General features: G+C 47.8%; 1 protein-coding gene across 14 annotated transcripts in view; it reads right to left on the bottom strand.

The window, feature by feature from the left end:
- Positions 1 to 5,073: 5,073 nt before the first annotated feature.
- Fbrsl1 (fibrosin like 1) overlaps positions 5,074 to 17,059 on the bottom strand; it is an 87,815-nt gene continuing 75,829 nt past the window's right edge. For all 14 annotated transcript variants that reach the window (XM_052168409.1, XM_052168400.1, XM_052168412.1 and 11 more), the window contains 4 exons: positions 16,035 to 16,112; positions 15,770 to 15,853; positions 15,459 to 15,663; positions 5,074 to 6,409 (listed from right to left, as the gene is read on the bottom strand). In XM_052168409.1, coding sequence (XP_052024369.1) covers positions 5,566 to 6,409; positions 15,459 to 15,663; positions 15,770 to 15,853; positions 16,035 to 16,112 — 1,211 coding nt within the window. In that variant the 3' untranslated portion in view covers positions 5,074 to 5,565. The remainder of the gene's footprint in view (positions 6,410 to 15,458; positions 15,664 to 15,769; positions 15,854 to 16,034; positions 16,113 to 17,059) is intronic.

Below are 17,059 nucleotides of genomic sequence, written 5' to 3'. Positions count from 1 at the left end.
CTACATGAGAAATCCATTAAAACTCAAATGACTGTGCATGACTGTGAGATATTTGCTTGCTTGCTTTGGTTTTTCAAGACAGGGTTTCTCTGTGTAGCAGCCCTGGCTCTGGCTGTCCTGGAACAAACTCTGTAGACCAGGCTGTCCTTGAACTCATAGAAAGTTGCCTGTCTCTGCCTCTCACCATTCCCAGATGAGAGATTTTTTTTCATATTAAATCATTTGACGTGGGAAGGCCTATTTCTGACCCCAATTGTTTCAGGTCCTTATGGATTTTCGTATGAGGATCAGTCAGAGCTAATATGTAGAAGAATCTGTCAGCAGGGGAGGGTTCTGGTGCTGACTGAGGGTGGTAATGATCCTCTTAAGGGAAGGATAGCCAAACTGTGGTCAGTTTTATGGTTAGTGCCTGGTTTGGGAAATTCGTCTTAATTTTTAAAGATCACAGGGATGCACAATGAAAACCGTGAGCCGAGACTGAAAAAGACCCGTGTTTTCTTTAGTTTTACCTCTAGTGAATGGGAGGCAGCTCAAGACCCCCATGCTGTTCCAAAGATGGCCACCAGATGGTGGTATGGCCTTGGCATGGAAGAGCCTGGGCAGGAGTTGGTACCTGATTCAGAGAAAATAAAACAGGCAAAGGTGGAGTAGACGCCTCTTTGTGTCCAGACTTCTCTGTGAAGATCTGCTCTGTAACATTTGTTTTTCTTGATGAATAGTGGGTTACAAAAAGAAACACGAGGGCGAAAGGGATCACTGCTCTGCAGAACTCCAGACTGGAAGCCTCTGAAAACACAGTCTGGAACTTTTAAAGTCTGAGATCAGGATGAAGGTTGGCTTGGGAAGTGATTCCCGGGACTGTTGAGGCATAAGCTTGGTCTATAGAAAGTAAAAAGCAGTGGAATTTTTTCTTTAAAAAAAGATTTATTTATTTATTTATTTATTATTTATTATTTACTGTAGCTGTCTTCAGACACCCAAGAAGGGGAGTGTCAGATCTCATTATAGATGGTTGTGAGCCACCATGTGGTTGCTGGGATTTGAACTCAGGACCTTTGGAAGAGCAGTCAGTGCTCTTAACTGCCAAACCATCTCACCAGCCCAAGTGGAATGTTTCAAGATGCAACAGACTGGGTAATGATGTTCTTTGGAGAGCCTGTCCAGGGCAGTTATACCTCGGATTGTGCTTTACGGCTTTAATAACATGGTGGTGTGGAACATGGGGGTGGCTGCCGCTCTGTGAATGCTTCCTTCATGTCAGCAAAGAGTGAAGTGTCGACAATTAGCATCAGAGACCGCAGCTTAGCAGGGCTACTGGCTTGTCCTGCAGGGTTACCATAGGAGCCCAAGCTGCCAGGCAGGTCACAAGAAGGCAAGGCTGGTGATGAGGCTGCTGCACAGGGATGGCTCGGTCTTGGAGGCAACCAGGGGTTCCTCTTGCTAGAAGTCTAGAGCATCACAATGTGACGGTGGAAGGGAGAGCTGAGGATGAGAATCTACTTATTAACTCGTGAATGAGGACAGACCCTGGGTAGCAATGAATTACAGAGACAGTGAAGAAGAATGTGTGAGTTTATCAGGTACAATGAGGTAAGAGCTGCTGAAAGGCAGACCTCCTCAGAATTGCTCTCCTCTTATGTGTGTGTGGAGCCTAGTAGGTAGCTGCAGTCCACTTGAGAGGCACAATAGGGACACAGATAGGGTTTTCCAAACTTGACTCACATCATCTAGGAGTGAAGATGAGTGCTGTTTGGGGGCAGGGGTGGGGTGGGGTGGGGTAGGGTGGGGGACAACCAGCATGCAGTGGCAGCAGCTGGAGGTGTATTGACAAAGCTCATGTCTGAACCTCTCAGAGAGTAGGCTTTCTGCTGCAGCAGCTGCTGCTTCATACAGACTGCAGTTTCTTGCAGAGCTCTCTTAGCTCTTCTACTACCTACAGGAGTCAAGATAAGGTCGGTCCCCTCCCAGTGACATCTTGAGTCCTTTGTCTTCCCAGAAGCTGATACCTAGTAGCTGGCTGTAGGTTGGAGGCCAGTGCAGGGGGCAAGCAGGTCAGTGAGAGCTGAGACACATATGGCATGGGCAGCTATGGAATCTGACAGGCCAGTTGTTTCCATGTTTCTCCTGACACACCTTTTGCCCTGACGTACCTTTTACCCTGGGTCTTCCCAGTCTGTGCTGTGTCCTTATTCAAAGACCCTCACTGGATCCAGATTCTCACAGAGATGCCCAAATAGCAAGAAGTATCACAGATCCTGCACATCCAAGACCATCATCCTCAAAGGTAACATTCCACTCCAGAAAGGAATATCCGGTCCGAAGGCCAGAACCGCACTGATGAGGTGCCAGCACCAGGAAAGCACCCTTTTGCACAAGCTTGGAGCCACTCCCTCCCTTGCTCAGGGCTTGAGGTCTTGTGTTCTTTAGCTGTCAATTCAGTACTCATGTCCATGAACCCCCTTAGATACACGTGCGATCTTAGCCAGAGGACACCCTTGACCTGCTGTCCACCCCTCACGGTGAGTTCTGTGGCCCTGGCAGTCCTATGGCATTTGAACAGAGCCCTGTGAGAGCCTCCAATTCCACCCCAGTCAGGGCTCTGGCAGGAGATGTAAAAGCAAAGTCAAATAAAACAAAACAAAACAGCAAACAAGTCAGGTATAGCCCTCGCTGGCCTTGAACATGCTATGCTCTCATAGAAATCCACCTTCTTCTGCCTTTGCTGGTGTTAAAGGTGTATGTGATTACACCTGGGCAACAAAGTATATTCTTTAAAAAATAAAAAGAGATTTACTTATTATTACATACACTGTACACTGTAGCTGTCTTCAGACTTACCAGAAGAGGGTATCAGATCTCTTTACAGATGGTTGTGAAACACCATGTGGTTGCTGGGATTTGAACTCAGGACTTCTGGAAGAGCAGTCAGTGCTCTTAACCGCTGAGTCATCTCTCCAGCCCAACAAAGTATATTCTTGATGCCTCGGTTTTGGATGATTCTGATGATGCAGATGAGGAAGGCAGATACATTTCTGTGAGTCTGAAACCAGCCCGGTCTATATATCAGGTTCCAGGACAGCCTGGTCACATAGAGAGGCCCAGTCTAGTCCTGGCTACCCTGGGAGGAGCCAGGTGTCGGAAAGACCAATCTGCCGCATGACTTCCTGAGATGCAGGGGAACGTTCCCCTCTGCTACCCACTCACTCCAAAGCATCATTATGCTCACAATACTCTTCATTCTGAGGCGTGGGTAGCCACTTGGCGGAAGTGCACTGACAGTCATCAACAGAGCTGCTGTGACTATTTTCAAAAGACCTCCAATATCTGGTATGTTGTCTAAGGACATTTCCTCACAGGAGGGGGCAGAGAGGGTTCACTTTTTTTTTATGTGGCTTCTCTTGCACCTCCTAGTCAGTTGTATGTAATTCTGCCCTAGCTGAACACAGCCTTGTGTTAGGAAGGCTCGAGGTACCAGAGCTGGGGAGAGACAAGGAAAGCTTATCTATGTGGCTCTAAGTTGTCTTTTGGGTTTTCATTCGAGTTGGCTTGAGATTTCTTCGTGATGCAGCTGCCTTTAAGGCTACCCATGTTCTGTAAGTTAGCCCAACAGACTCATTGTTTTCCCCACGTTGGACTCCTGTGGACTACTGCTGTGGTTTGTCACTGGTGTCCTGTCACCCAGGCCTGTCACTCAGCAAGGTGACCTGATGAAGACTCCACTTCAAAACTCAAACAAGACTCAGTGACCAATCAGTTGATGTACAGCTGGGTCCTGAGCTTCATCCGTATGAGCAAAGGTGGAAGGAGATCACAGGTCACCTCCTACCTCAGGTGTTCTAAGTTTTCATTTACTGGACAATGGTTTAACCTGATTTTGTGCATTGCTAAAGACAGTGTGTGTGGGGGTCAAATCCAACCCCATGTGGTAACATGTTCCTATGAGCCACAAGCCCCATGCATAAAAAGTGGATACTCAAAGGGTGGGTTCCATGCAGAAAACTTGACCTATTCTGGTAATGTGGGCTGCTGCATTCACAATGGTTAGGGTCATGTGACGGGGTGGTGGTGGAGGGGGATTTCGTGGAAGGGGTGAGTGGGAGGGTGGTGTTTGGGGTGTTGTAGCAGAAGTGCCACAAAAGCACAGCTTCTAGGGAGGCAAAGGAAACCTGAGCAGCAAGGTCCGATGCCAGCCACACATGGTCTCAGGATGTCCCTGAGTTACTCTGAAAGTCCAGAGCTCCACACCCCGGGGAGAGATGCAGGCAGTGAGGTGCTTGCCTTGGAGCCAAACAAACCCTGGACCACATTTCATCCAAACCAAGGCTGTATTTATCTCTCTGTGTCGACTGACATGAAGACAGGCTGTTTAAAATAACCAGAGTCCACTGCACAGAAACCAGACGGGAAGGAACTGAACGGAGTAGCAGACAGGGTGCCGAGTGTTGATTCAGCATAAATGTGCTGGTCAAGAACCAAAAAGGACAAGCTGACAACACACACAACACATGGGAATGCTGGAGAGGGAAGGGATGGGAGGTTTAGTGATGGGAAGGGCGATTCCCAGATGCTGGGCGTGGAGAGGGGAAAAAAACCTCATCTTCTAGTAACCAACCTTTAGACTCTTCAATGGCTAAGAATCTGCCTGGCCTACACAAATGCAGAGAACGCTGCAGTAAGACTAGCACATGGGTGCAGGTTGGCCCTTGTGACTAGAGCCAGCCAGTCCTGAAGTCCACAGACACCCAGAAGGGCCTCTCTAAGAGTCCAGCCACCTTGGAAGGAAGCTCAGAAACCATCTCCCCCTCAACACCCCGCTCTGCCTCCCAGGCTTGCATAGTTGAAGGATAGTTATTGCAGTTAAACTGTGAGTGTGCTCACAGCTGACAGCCGAGTGGGTTTTGTGACCACGTTACACAAATAACCAGAGGGGTTTCTAGAAACTTGTTATAGACTGTCCAGGTTAAGAATTTAATAAGTTTTATAATTATATCAACAGAGTATTTACATTTTTCCTAAAAAAACAAACCAAGGAAATCCTCTTACACCTATGCATAATAGAATAAGGCAGAAAACTCAAAGTTTTGTACATTATTATTAATTACTATTTTAATATATATCTGTAACATCGGTTCCAAGTACCAAGGGAAGGCCAGAGCCGGGCCTGAGTTCGGAGCCTCACAGTGCGTTGGACAGAAAGACCGTTTCTTTTCATAAATAAGACAAACCCTAGGGCTCAAATGGGATCTCAGAAGTTAAACTGTAAATCCCAACTAAAAATTCTTTTTTTTTCTTTTTTTGGTTCTTTAAAATGTTGTTAGAGCACAAAATTAAGAAAAATACAAAACCATTAAAAATGCTTGTCACTTGTGAGGGAGGAAAGATACAAAGCTAAATTTTTCCCAGTGACCTATTCGCAAGCTTGGAAAATGAAGTCACCCCCAGAAAAGCGAAAAGTCCTCGACTATGTAGGCTGCAGCATGGAGCGGGTGGCGCTGCTCCGGACTCAGGGAACTGTGTTCAGGTCCCAAGAATTTAAGTGAGCTAGCTCGATAGGCTAGGCCAGGACTACCGCGCCTCCACCTCGGGCGGGTTGCACACGGGCGAGTAGTCCCGAGCCTCGCCAGGCCCTAACGCCAGAGGCGTCGTCCTGGGACGCGTGGGCGGTGTGGGGACCCCGCCCGCAGTCACCAGTGGAGGAGGCGCGCCGAGAGCAGCGGTGGCCGGCGGGGTGCGGGCTAGGAGCGCACCGTGCAGCGCGCCAGGAGCCAGGCGTGGGTAGTGCATTGCCGGCAGCAGTGCGGCGTCTGAGTCGGGCGCTCGGGCGCGCTCTAGCTCCTCCCGGCGCACTTCCCGCAAGCGCTCCGGGCTGTAGTCTTGAGGCTCGCGGTCCCGGTAGGCGCGCTCAGAGAGCTCGAAGGGAGAGGGTCCCGCAGTGTGCGGCGGGGCTGGGAAGGAGCGGCGCGGCAGTTCCAGGCCCCGGTAGGTGTCGCGCGGCGGATCCCACACGAAGCCTGATGTGCCCAGGCCCAGATGTGTAGCTGTTGAGTGCACGCTGACGCCTGGGATGTCTGGTGTCTCGTCTTCCCTGCGCTCCTCCTTGACCTTCACGTCGCCTTGGGGCCGATCAGGCGTCTGCTTCCCGGACTCCCGACCCAGTAAGCCTGCCAGGCGTAGACAGTCGCCTAGGGCTGCCTTGCAGTAGGGCGATGGAGGTCGCGCAGCTAGTTTGGCGCCATCCTCTTTGCTGGGCGAGTGGCTCTCCTTAACCCGAGTCTCAGCCTCACGCTCTGTGAGGACCCCAGGGCGGCTCAGCTCACCAGAGCCCCGCGGTAGGAGGCTGCTGATGGGGTGGCCCACTGGTGCTACAGGTGAGCTGTGGCTCAGCAGGTGTGTCTTCTCTAGGAGGTCCCTAGGGACAACAGGATAGAGATGTTACCTACAGCAGCTATAGCTGCCAGACAAGTTTCTAAGACCTCAAGTTTCCTGCTGTGTGGAGCCTCTTTGTATCCTGGGCTTGTCTAGTGTTAGAAGTACCCCAGCTGAGAGCACACAGTAGACAACAGGAAGCTCTTATCCTTCCTAAGTTATTGGTTCTGCTCTTCTTTTTCCTTCCCCTTTGTGGCTGCAGTAGGGCAAACTTAGAGGAGCTCTCCCACATGGTGTGTGGGTGGGGGAAAAGCAAGGCAGCATTATTGCCCTAACCTGGAATTCTCTGCTCAAAACGTAAGCATTCTCAGGTAATAAGTGTGTGCAGCTGCTTTGTGTTCATTTAACCACAGAGGGATAGATATCTGCTTTAAATTCCCTTGGCAGCCGGCGGTGGTGATGCACACCTGTAATCCCAGCACTCTGGGAGGCAGAGGCAGGCAGATTTCTGAGTTCAAGGCCAGCCTGGTCTACAGAGTGAGTTCCAGGACAGCCAGGGCTACACAGAGAAACCCTGTCTTGAAAAAAACAAATCCACCTCCCCCCCCCCCCCAAATTATTCCCTTAGCAATAGCCTAAAATTGCAGGCCTGCAATCCAGCCTATGAGAGGCTGAGACAGGATTCAGGTTCAAGATCCACTATAAAGTTAAAGGTTAGCCTGGGCAACTTGCCCTAGGGCCCTTGAGGGTCCTGTGGTGGTGATCTACTGACACCCCTGGGCCAGGAGAGACAAGAGTCCTTCACACCCACCCTTTTTTTGGTAGGGCCTCCAGCTGTGCTCACATCAGCTCACAGCACGAGGAAGTCTGTCACAGCGTTGGGGTGGGCAACTCTACTCCTTAGGTGGGGTGGGGGTGGGGGAGCCAGGACAAGGCCCTCAGAGACTGACCAGGGATGTCAGAGAGCACCCTGGGGAGGGTTGTGCCTGCTGCAGGAACTGCATGGAGCAGACTAGCTTTTGTCTCCTGTGGACCTTCTACCACACTTTCGGTATGTCCTCAGTGCTTACAGGGCTGTAGCACATGTGTTGACCTGAGGCTACCCTAACTGGATACTGGTGACCTCCCCTCATACACTGACCACACATCAGCTTTAGACCCAGCAAGCTCCTTCCGGTATCTGCTATTGGGAGAAGCAGTCTATGGGGTGGCCTTACCCAAGTAGGGCTCCCAGATCAGACCAGTCACCTCGCGAGACAGGCACTCTGAAGAGTCCACCTGCCACTGGGTGTGGTGGCAAATACCTTTAGTCCCAGCAGTATGGCAGCTGAGGCAGAAGGATCTCTGTGAGTCCAAGGCTCACCTGGGCTCTATGTTGAGTTCCAGGATAGCCAGGGCTATAGTCTCCCTCTCTCAGAAAGAACTCACTGTCATTCCCATAAACAAGCCCATCCTCAGTTCAGGAGAGGAGATTTGTGACACCTACAGGGGGGCACTGCCTAGGGTTTACTGGACTTGAGGGCATCGCCATCTAGGGCAACTCCTAGGAATGTCAACCAAGCAGGCTGGTTGCTGGACTGCCTGCTAAAAACACATATTGATTTTAGTAGCCTACACCTTGCTCAAATATGACTGAAGTGTACACCCAAGTCTTGTATTTGGGACATCTGTGGAGAAAGAAGGAACCCTCATGCTCTATGTCTATGTCTACCCTTCCACCTGGAACCCCCACACCTCACCCCTGTCTACTAATATTTAGTCCAGGGAACTCTTTACGTTTGTGGTCCTAGGAACTGATCCAGAGCCAAGCAAGTACATTCACTGGGCTACACCCCCAATCCAAGGAGGATTTGGGGTTCTGCACCGTCTTCTTCTCACCACTTACCCATCTCCCTACCTTTTCTGACACCTATCACCCAGAGTGTGGCTGCTCACCTAGCTTACTACCTGAAACCTCCAGGTCTAAGCAGGCTTTGTCCTCAGCAAAGCAAACCCCATTCTGAGGTTTTATTAGTGTGCCTCATGAACTCTGTTAGAAGTCTTCCTGGTGTACCCTCCATCCCCCCCTCACTAACTACAGAATTCTAGAGTAGAGGCCTTTGCCATTTCCCACACCAATGTATCCAACATACACAAACACAAACACACACACACACACACACACACACACACACACACACACACTAAGGTAAGATCCAGGTTCAGTTTACAAGCATCCTCAACTGACGATTCAGAGGTCCTCCAGTTCCCTGCCTTTGGCTTTGCCTGCCAGATCACTGTAACTAGGGATCCCCGTTCCAGCCCCCTACACCACTTTCTGAATGTAGCTGACCATTCTGGTAATGTAGCTCATGACCAGAAATGAGCTTCATACTTACCTTGCCTAAAATGGATGCAAGACTTCCATTCCTATACACTTTTGGCTTGCCTTAAAACAAATCTGCAGATATTAGTAAGCCTGTTGACTGACTGGACCCAACACAAATTGGATAATACTTTTGGCTTTCAGAGTCTCACAGACTCAGAAAAGTTTGGAAGACAGAAGGGAAACAGTTCCATACGTCTCTTTATGCCTACTCCTGCCCTGACCTTTGTTTCTCCATTTCAGAGTATTAGGTGTTACCATTACCAGCTCAACCCCCTCCACTCCCATCCTCCCCCCCAATACACACCCTGAAATGGTTTCTCTCCATGCAGCCCTGGCTGTTCTGAAATTCACTATAGACCAGACTGCCCTCCCTCAAACTCAGAGATCCATCTGCCTCTGCTCCTGAGTGCTGAGATTAAGGGTTTTTTTGTTCTTATTGCTTTGTTTTGAGACAAGTTTTCTCTGTGTTTAGCCCTGGATGTTCTGGAACAGGCTTTGAAGACCAGGCTAGCCTAGGACTCAAAGACATCTGTATCTCCAAATCTGGGATTAAAGGTGTGTTCCACCACGCCTAGCCCATCAGATTCCCTAGACCCTCTCAGATGCTAATCTGACTGACCTAAGTCTCAGGGATGAACTGAAACAGATCTCCTTTTTGAGTTTCCTTTGACACAAAAGATCCAATTAAGATCTCTTCCCTTCAGAGGGGCCCCATAAATCCTGGCCAGGACAAAAATACAGTTTTGCTCCATAGGGTTGTTGGTTTCTGGTGTGCCACAATAGCATTTTATCTGCTTTGGTGGTAAACAGGAACTGCTGGTTCCCTTCTCCCAACCAGAAACTGGGTTGGTAACATTCCTTCTGGTGACTAAGGTCACTCTCCACCAGGAGAAAAATATTGGCTTTTTTTAAAGTACCTTTACTCTCTTTCCTTTTCTTGTCTATTCTGCAACCCAGCAGAGAGAACTCATGCTATGATCCTATCTATAGACCCTGCTTCCTCAAGCTGGCCCTGTGACACTCTTACCTCTGATTGCTATTTCTGCCTGTGTAGGCCAAAGGTTCCATCCCTTACTGTATCCATCCATACTAACTAAAGTATCTTTCTAAGGTAAAGGGTGTAATGAGCCCTGCTTGAACCTGGGAGATGGTGGATCCCACAGGGTTTTGTGCCCCGGCTAGGGTTTGGATTGAGCTCACCTTGCACAGAAATGTGGTTTGTTGCCATCTTAGCTGGTGAGCTCATTAAAATGGAAGCAACCATGTGACCTTGCCACCATCTTTGTGAATGTAACCACGCGGTACCAACAAAAAAACAGCAGCATCCATAAAACTCCTTGGTACAGCCTAGTCCTCTGGAGATCACTAAACTCCTTTTATGATAAACTAACTACAGAGGTGAGCCAACCTGCCTCCATCTTAGGCTTGAAAGCCATCTTATAATAAAGACAAACTAGATTTACTACTGTTTATGATTAAATTTCTGTTTCTCAAAGAGTGGCCTATGTCCCACCTGTAACCTTAACTACAAACAGTTCTGTACAGCCATTCCAAGAAACAGAAACAGAGCTGAGCCTTGGTAAAGCACAGGGAAAGTTGCTCCTAGTGAGGAGCTGCTCCAGGGAAGGCACTGCTGGTCTCAACGCCTACTATTCTGCAGCTATCTCCAGGCCTGGTTTCTTCTGTGATAAAATGTTCATTCTCCCCTCTAATACTCTTTTGTTCTACATGTATCTGCTTTTGTTTCTGTTTGACCTAAAAATATGTTTTCTAAAGATCTTTATGTTAAGTTTCCCCTTCACAAAGTGGATTACAGAAAACAATCCCAACAAACAGATTTGAAATTTGGATTCATTACAATATATCTTGCTTGGGGCTGGAAAGATGGCTCAGTAGTTAAGTGCACTGACTGCTCTACCAGGGGGATCAGGTTCCGTTCCCAGCACCCACACGGCAGCTCACAGCACCCACACGGCAGCTCACAGCACCCACACGGCAGCTCACGACTATCTATGTGTAACTCCTGTTCTAGGGAATCTGACACCTCACACAGATATACATGCAGTCAAAACACCAACGTACATAAAATAAAAATAAATGAAAAAATATATCCTCTGTGTGAGCATGAATACATACTCTGTCTACACAGCTATGGCTTTTTTTTTTTTTAAAATATCATGTACTTAGTACCAAACTGATGGATACTTACTGATGTAAGTAGTGCTCATGTAAACTAAAGTTGTTAAATCTGACCCAACTTCATTTTGTTCATAGTAAAACCAAAATTTTAAGAAATAAAATGATAAAAGACAAAAATACATTTAATCAATGTGACCACATAGATAAAACAAACAGATATGGCTACTGGCACTGAACCTTTCTTTAGAAGAATAACATGAGTTTCTAAATCTAAAATCTCCTTTTAAGGAACACACATAGTCAAGATATCATCTCCTTAATCCTTGTCTCAATTCTGGTTCTATGGCATGGTCACATTGCTTAAAGATATAATTTTTAAGAGGTAATTAAGCCTTGCCGGAGAGGTAGCTCAGTGATCATATTATTTAAGAAGTCTAGAGTTCATTTCCCAGCACCCACATCTTACGGCTTATGACCACACGTAACTCCAGCTACAGGGGGATCTGACACCTCTCACCTCTAAGGGTATCTACACTCACATGCGTATGTCTGCACACACACCCCCATATACATAATTGAAAATAATTTAAAAATTAGAAATTCCTACTATGATTATTCCTACTCCAGGGTATATCCTCCTACCGGACAACTGCCCTCCCTTTGGATAAGAGAAACCGTGTCTATGCTTTTCAAATATTCTGTATGGGCTGGAGAGATGGCTCAGCAGTTAAGAGCACTGACTGCTCTTTGGAAGGTCCTGAGTTCAAATCCCAGCAACCACATGGTGGCTCAAATGTTCTGTATATGATGATGTATATAAAACACAAACATTTAAAGGTTATTTTGACCACTACTACTTCTTTAAAAACATATGGCCATGTATGGTGGCACAAGCTTTTACTCCCTATGCTCAGGAGGCAGGTAAATAGCTGAGTTTGAGGCCAGCCTGGTCTCAATGTCTACATTGAGAGTTCCAGGACAGCCAGAACAAGGAGAAACTCTGTTTTGAAAAACAAATAACACCTAGTATCACTTATAATACAGGGTTTCTGTCCTATTTCTAAGTTAAACCATGGGCATCTTCATGCTTTTAACTGTGCCGGCCTAAAACAATCACAGTGTGACTTGTTAAATGTCAATACTTTTCACAGAAAGAGAGGACAGACAGGCCATCTGTGGCCCCCACAGACTCATATTTGATTGTTTGGTCTCCACTTGGTGGAACTATTTGAGGATTAAGGTGTGGTCTTATTGGAGGAGGTGTGTCACTGGAGGTGGGCTTTGGGGTTTCAAAGCCCACACAAGCCCCAGTCTTGGGCTCTCTCTGTCTGCTATAAGCAAATCAGATATAGCTCTCAGCCACTGCTTCAGCACCACGCCTACCTGCTGCCGTGCTCCCTGCCATGATGAAAATGGACTAACCCTCTGAAACTGTAAGCAAGCCCTGAACTAAAAGGTCTCTTTTGTACATTGTCTTGGTCACCCGGTCTCATCACAGCACAAGAACAGTATCTAAGGCACCAGTCCGACCAAGTTCATGAAAACAAAGGGGGAAGGATTCATCTGTGTGTCTGTTAAAAAGGCCTCATACATACTAACTGAGTAAAGACTTCTCAGGGTGACTTGCTTCTGGGTCACGCACACCCCCATTGGCAAGCCTTACCAATTCAATTCTCTCAAGTCCAACAAACTAATTGGTTTCCCCAGGTGAACTCTGATGAATCTGAACTTTAATTTGTCATTAGGAACTTATAAGGAGGGTACAGACATTGCTTAGTTTCCCTCCCTCCCCCAGGGGAAAAATTCTCTTAGTAGATAGGAAATTTATTTGTTAATATTATTATGTTTCATGGTAAGATGAAATTGTTTTATTGTTATGTAGAAAGGCCAAGATGGTTGGATGCTTCCAGAATGAAAAACTGGAAGGCTTTTGCAGGTTATGAAGGTCTGAGAAGGTACACAGAGGATGAAATTTACATATAAAATATGTTTCCAAAGTTAAAGATCAACAATTACTAATTAAATAACTAATTAAGATGTATGTCTAATATTGAAAATGTTTGACTTTTCTTTTTTTTTTTTTTTTTTTTTTTTGGTTTTTTGGATTTGGTTTTTTGGAGACAGAGTTTCTCTGTATAGCCCTGGCAATCCTGGAACTCACTCTGTAGACCAGGCTGGCCTCGAACTCAGATATCGGCCTGCCTCTGCCTCCCAGAGTGCTGGGATTACAGGCATGTGCCATCACCGCCCTGCTGAAAATGTCTGACTTCTATCTGGTATATTCTAACCAGTATCCAGTCTGCAGAGAAGATTCAACAAGAGGGAAAATTTCCCCACACTTCAAAGTTAAACAGTGGTAGTCAGGCCTTTGATGTCTCATGTCCATGGAAGCGGACTGACCGGTAAAAGACAGAGCAGAGGAGCCAGAGGCTCCTCCCACACCCAATGACCCCTGAGGACTGGACCCTTAATTGGCCCTGACAATACATAAACAAAAATTAATTTTGGCTCCCTATGTGGTCTTAGACACTCAGCAGGAAAGCATATCCAGAATTAAAGCGATCAGTATGTTTCTTCAGTTTAATCCTCAGATTACACTTAACCACATGAAATGTTACTTGGATAACTATATCTCACTAGCGACTCTTTTCCTGATATAGATACTACCCAGATATAGGATGTGACCTTTGGATTACTTCAGTACAACAGTGTCTCCCAACAGCTGAGAAAAGTGAGCCTATATTAAGTACTGAAGTCAAATCTAAAATTTGTATTTGCCAACTATGCAACATTATCTCATCTCACAGTGTGATATGTCCTTCTGCTTCCTCACCACCTTGAGGTGCTGCCAGATGCTCTGTCATCAGACTTATGGGTCTGGGAAATTATTCAGGATATCCAGTAGTATCCTTGGAACACTGCTAGACAATCCTATGATAGGGACCCAATGCATTGTCAATTAGATAGACTTTAACGTTTCTTACAACTTTTCCAAGTGCTTGTTCCTACGTGGCTCTGGTACATGGTTTAAACAGTTGTACAATTACTCTCTACCTTACTAAACAAAACTTATGTTAAAAAAATTTCCTCATTAGCAGCTGGGCGGTGGTGGCGCACACCTTTAATCCCAGCACTTGGGAGGCAGAGACAGGCGGATTTCTGAGTTTGAGGCCAGCCTGGTCTACAGAGTGAGTTCCAGGACAGCCAGGGCTACACAGAGAAACCCTGTCTCGAAAAACCAAAAAAAAAAAAAAAAAAATTCCTCATCAACTTTAGTCTTTTTTTTTTTGATTTTGGTTTTTGAGACAGGGAGCTCACTCAGTAGACCAGGCTGGCCTCAAACTCATAAATCTGCCTGCCTCTGCCTCCTAGAGTGCTGGGATTACAGGTGTGCGCCACCACCGCCTACCTAACTTTAGTCTCTTAATGTTCTCCACAAGGTTGTATTAAAGAAGCTCTGATGGCTAATTCTGAACTTTTGCTGGTCAGTGACAAATGTTTGAAGCTCTTCCATAAAACCAGTGGCCTCACATCTCACAACAAACTACAATGACAAAAGCCCCCAGTCTTGGTGATACCTTTGACAAAGCCACCAAGAGTTCTTCTGAACATGGCTGGCTGGCCTGTTCTCTTCCTCTAGTAATAGCAAAACTCGACCCACAGAGGTACTCTAACAGCTGCCCTTTTACGCCCTCGTAGTCAGTTATGAGACAGTTAGGTGGTCTGTGTCCCCAAACCCCTAGCAGCAGTCAGATGACTAAAAGGGGGGAATGGGCATGCAACTCATTCTCACTACTCTAGGCATTTTTTCTTTTGGAACTGAAAGCTAAAACAGTTGGATTAAAGGCTTCTTTATGTGAGCTAACCTCTCTGGTCAGCTTTCATAAAACCTTAAAGAAATTTCAGATCAGCTTAGTATCCTCCAGGACCAATTAGATTTATTTGGCTGCAAAGATTAAAGAGGATATGCTATCTATCCCCCAAACTCCCTGTATACGTTCTTAGGGTCTGGAAGCAAGGGCTAATGACCTACAAGGCTCAGGTAAGCTGACATACTGAAGTTAAGACATACTGAGAACATCTGCAGGCATTTAGAAGCCAGGAAGCTCCTGACGAGGTTAACATACCAACCTTTGCAGGTGTTTCCTACAACTGTGAGACTGAGAGGGAGCAGAGCAGCAGATTGAATCTTCCACCCTAAAAGTTCCCTTTTCTGCCTCATGAGACCTCCAAGCACCAGCCTCCACTCCCATGGACACTTAAGGAGTCTTCTCTTTTCTTTCTTTTCTTTCTTTCTTTCTTTCTTTTTTTTTTTTTTTGGTTTTTTTTGGATTTGGTTTTTTCGAGACAGGGTTTCTCTGTGTAGCCTTGGCTGTCCCGGAACTCACTCTGTAGACCAGGCTGGCCTTGAACTCAAGAAATTCGCCTGCCTCTGCCTCCCAGAGTGCTGGGATTACAGGTGTGTGCCACCGCTGCCCTGCCCTCTTTTATTTTCATGTTATTGCTTTGATTAGTCCTGATCTAACAGACTTGCCCGGTGAGAAACCAAACTAAGTAGGGAGGTCTCAGGGCCAGATGAACTCACCTCTCATGTTCTTCCTGGCCCTTGTCAGGCTCTCGGTCGTGGTTGGTCAGGGCTGAGAGGCGCTCCGTGTCCATTGGCTTGGGCCATGGGGGCGGGGTAGGAAAGGAAGGTGGCACCCGGTGCAGCCGGTTCCACGCATCATGGGGGCTGGACAGGCCGAGCAAAGCTGTGCCCTCCTTGGGGGCAAAGATGCTGCTCCCTGGGGCTAAAGTGGGAGATGAAGACGGGGCCAGGTGTGTGAGCTGGGCAGGCTGCCTCACTCAGCACTGTGCAGGGTGAAGGGCTATGGGGCGGATGTGACCTTCACTTACTCAGTGCATGGCTGCCCAGACCTCCAAATGCGTGGTTGCTCAGGCTGCCCAGGCTTCCAAAAGTGCTGGATCTGCTGAAAGGGTCTGCAGGGGATGAGGAGAGGGTAAGCGGGGGTCAGAAATCTCCCACCCTGCCCCCAAACTCAGAGTGGCCCAGAAGCTTCTAGTCTGTGTGGGTGCCACCGACACTGGCCTTTAAAGATCGTGGACCCCTCATACCCCTCTAGCCCATGGGAGATGCCACCCGGGCTTCCACGTCACCTACCTGTCAGATGACCAGTGGGCAGGAAGCTGCCGTGATGAGCTGAGGGTCCAAATGGGTTGGTGGTTGGATGGGTGGCACCTGGGTGGATAGTAACCAGGTTGATAGAGCCACCAGACATCCTCCCTCTAAAGGTGAGTCACAGGTGGGATACCCCAGTTTACTTTGGAAGCCTCTGTCTCCCATTCTTTCACATCTACATCACTGTGCAGGTATATAGTTAGATCGTGAGGTTGGAATTCAGACCTGGAGGCCCCTGGGGGCCCCAGAGTGGGCAGGGGCAATGGTCCTGACTGTAGCAGAGCTCACACAGAGGAAGAAGCCAAGATGTGGGCAATAATAGAGGAGGCCCAAGTAAGTGAACCATAATGGTACGGATGCCCAAGGTGGGTTTAAAACTGGAGCTAAAAATGATCCTGATGACACAGGGAGGCAGGTGGTCTTGGGTCCATGGCCTTCTGTGGAGTCCCTGAACACAGGACTCTGTCTGCAAGGGGGTCATCTTGGTACCTGACTTGGCATCTCCAACAACCAAACCCTGGGTCTCTCAGAACCAAGTGTGAAGAGCAGTGTAGGGACTGCTGAAGGGGATGACTAGGGAGATCAGCACTGGAACCTGTCAAGAGCCCATTCTGCATGGGGCAGCAGGTGGGAGAGCAGCAGATGGGTGGGCGGCAGGTGGTGAGGGCAGCGGGTGGGGGAAGGAGGTGGGGGAAGCAAGTGGGAGAGCAGCAGGTGGGGGGAGCAGGTAGGAAAACAGCAGGTGGGGGCAGTAGGTGGTGAGGGCAGCAGGTGGGAGAGCAGCAGGGGGTGCAGCAGGTGGGAGAGCAGCAGGTGTGGGGAGCAGGTTGGGGTGGCAGGTGGGGCACATATTTATTCTAAGAGGACAGATGTGGGTGAACTTCCCACTCCAGTCATCAGAGCTTTTGGTCTGCACTGAGGATCTAACAAACCCATCTTCTCAACTGGGCACAGAAATCAGTCCTCTCAAAGCAATGCAAATCCACAGGTACAGTTTGGGAGAGGAG

This window comes from Apodemus sylvaticus, chromosome 22 (assembly GCF_947179515.1).
Source record: "Apodemus sylvaticus chromosome 22, mApoSyl1.1, whole genome shotgun sequence".
Lineage (NCBI taxonomy): Eukaryota > Metazoa > Chordata > Mammalia > Rodentia > Muridae > Apodemus > Apodemus sylvaticus.
Note: the sequence above shows the minus strand (reverse complement) of the source record. Positions and strands in the feature narration are given on the sequence as shown.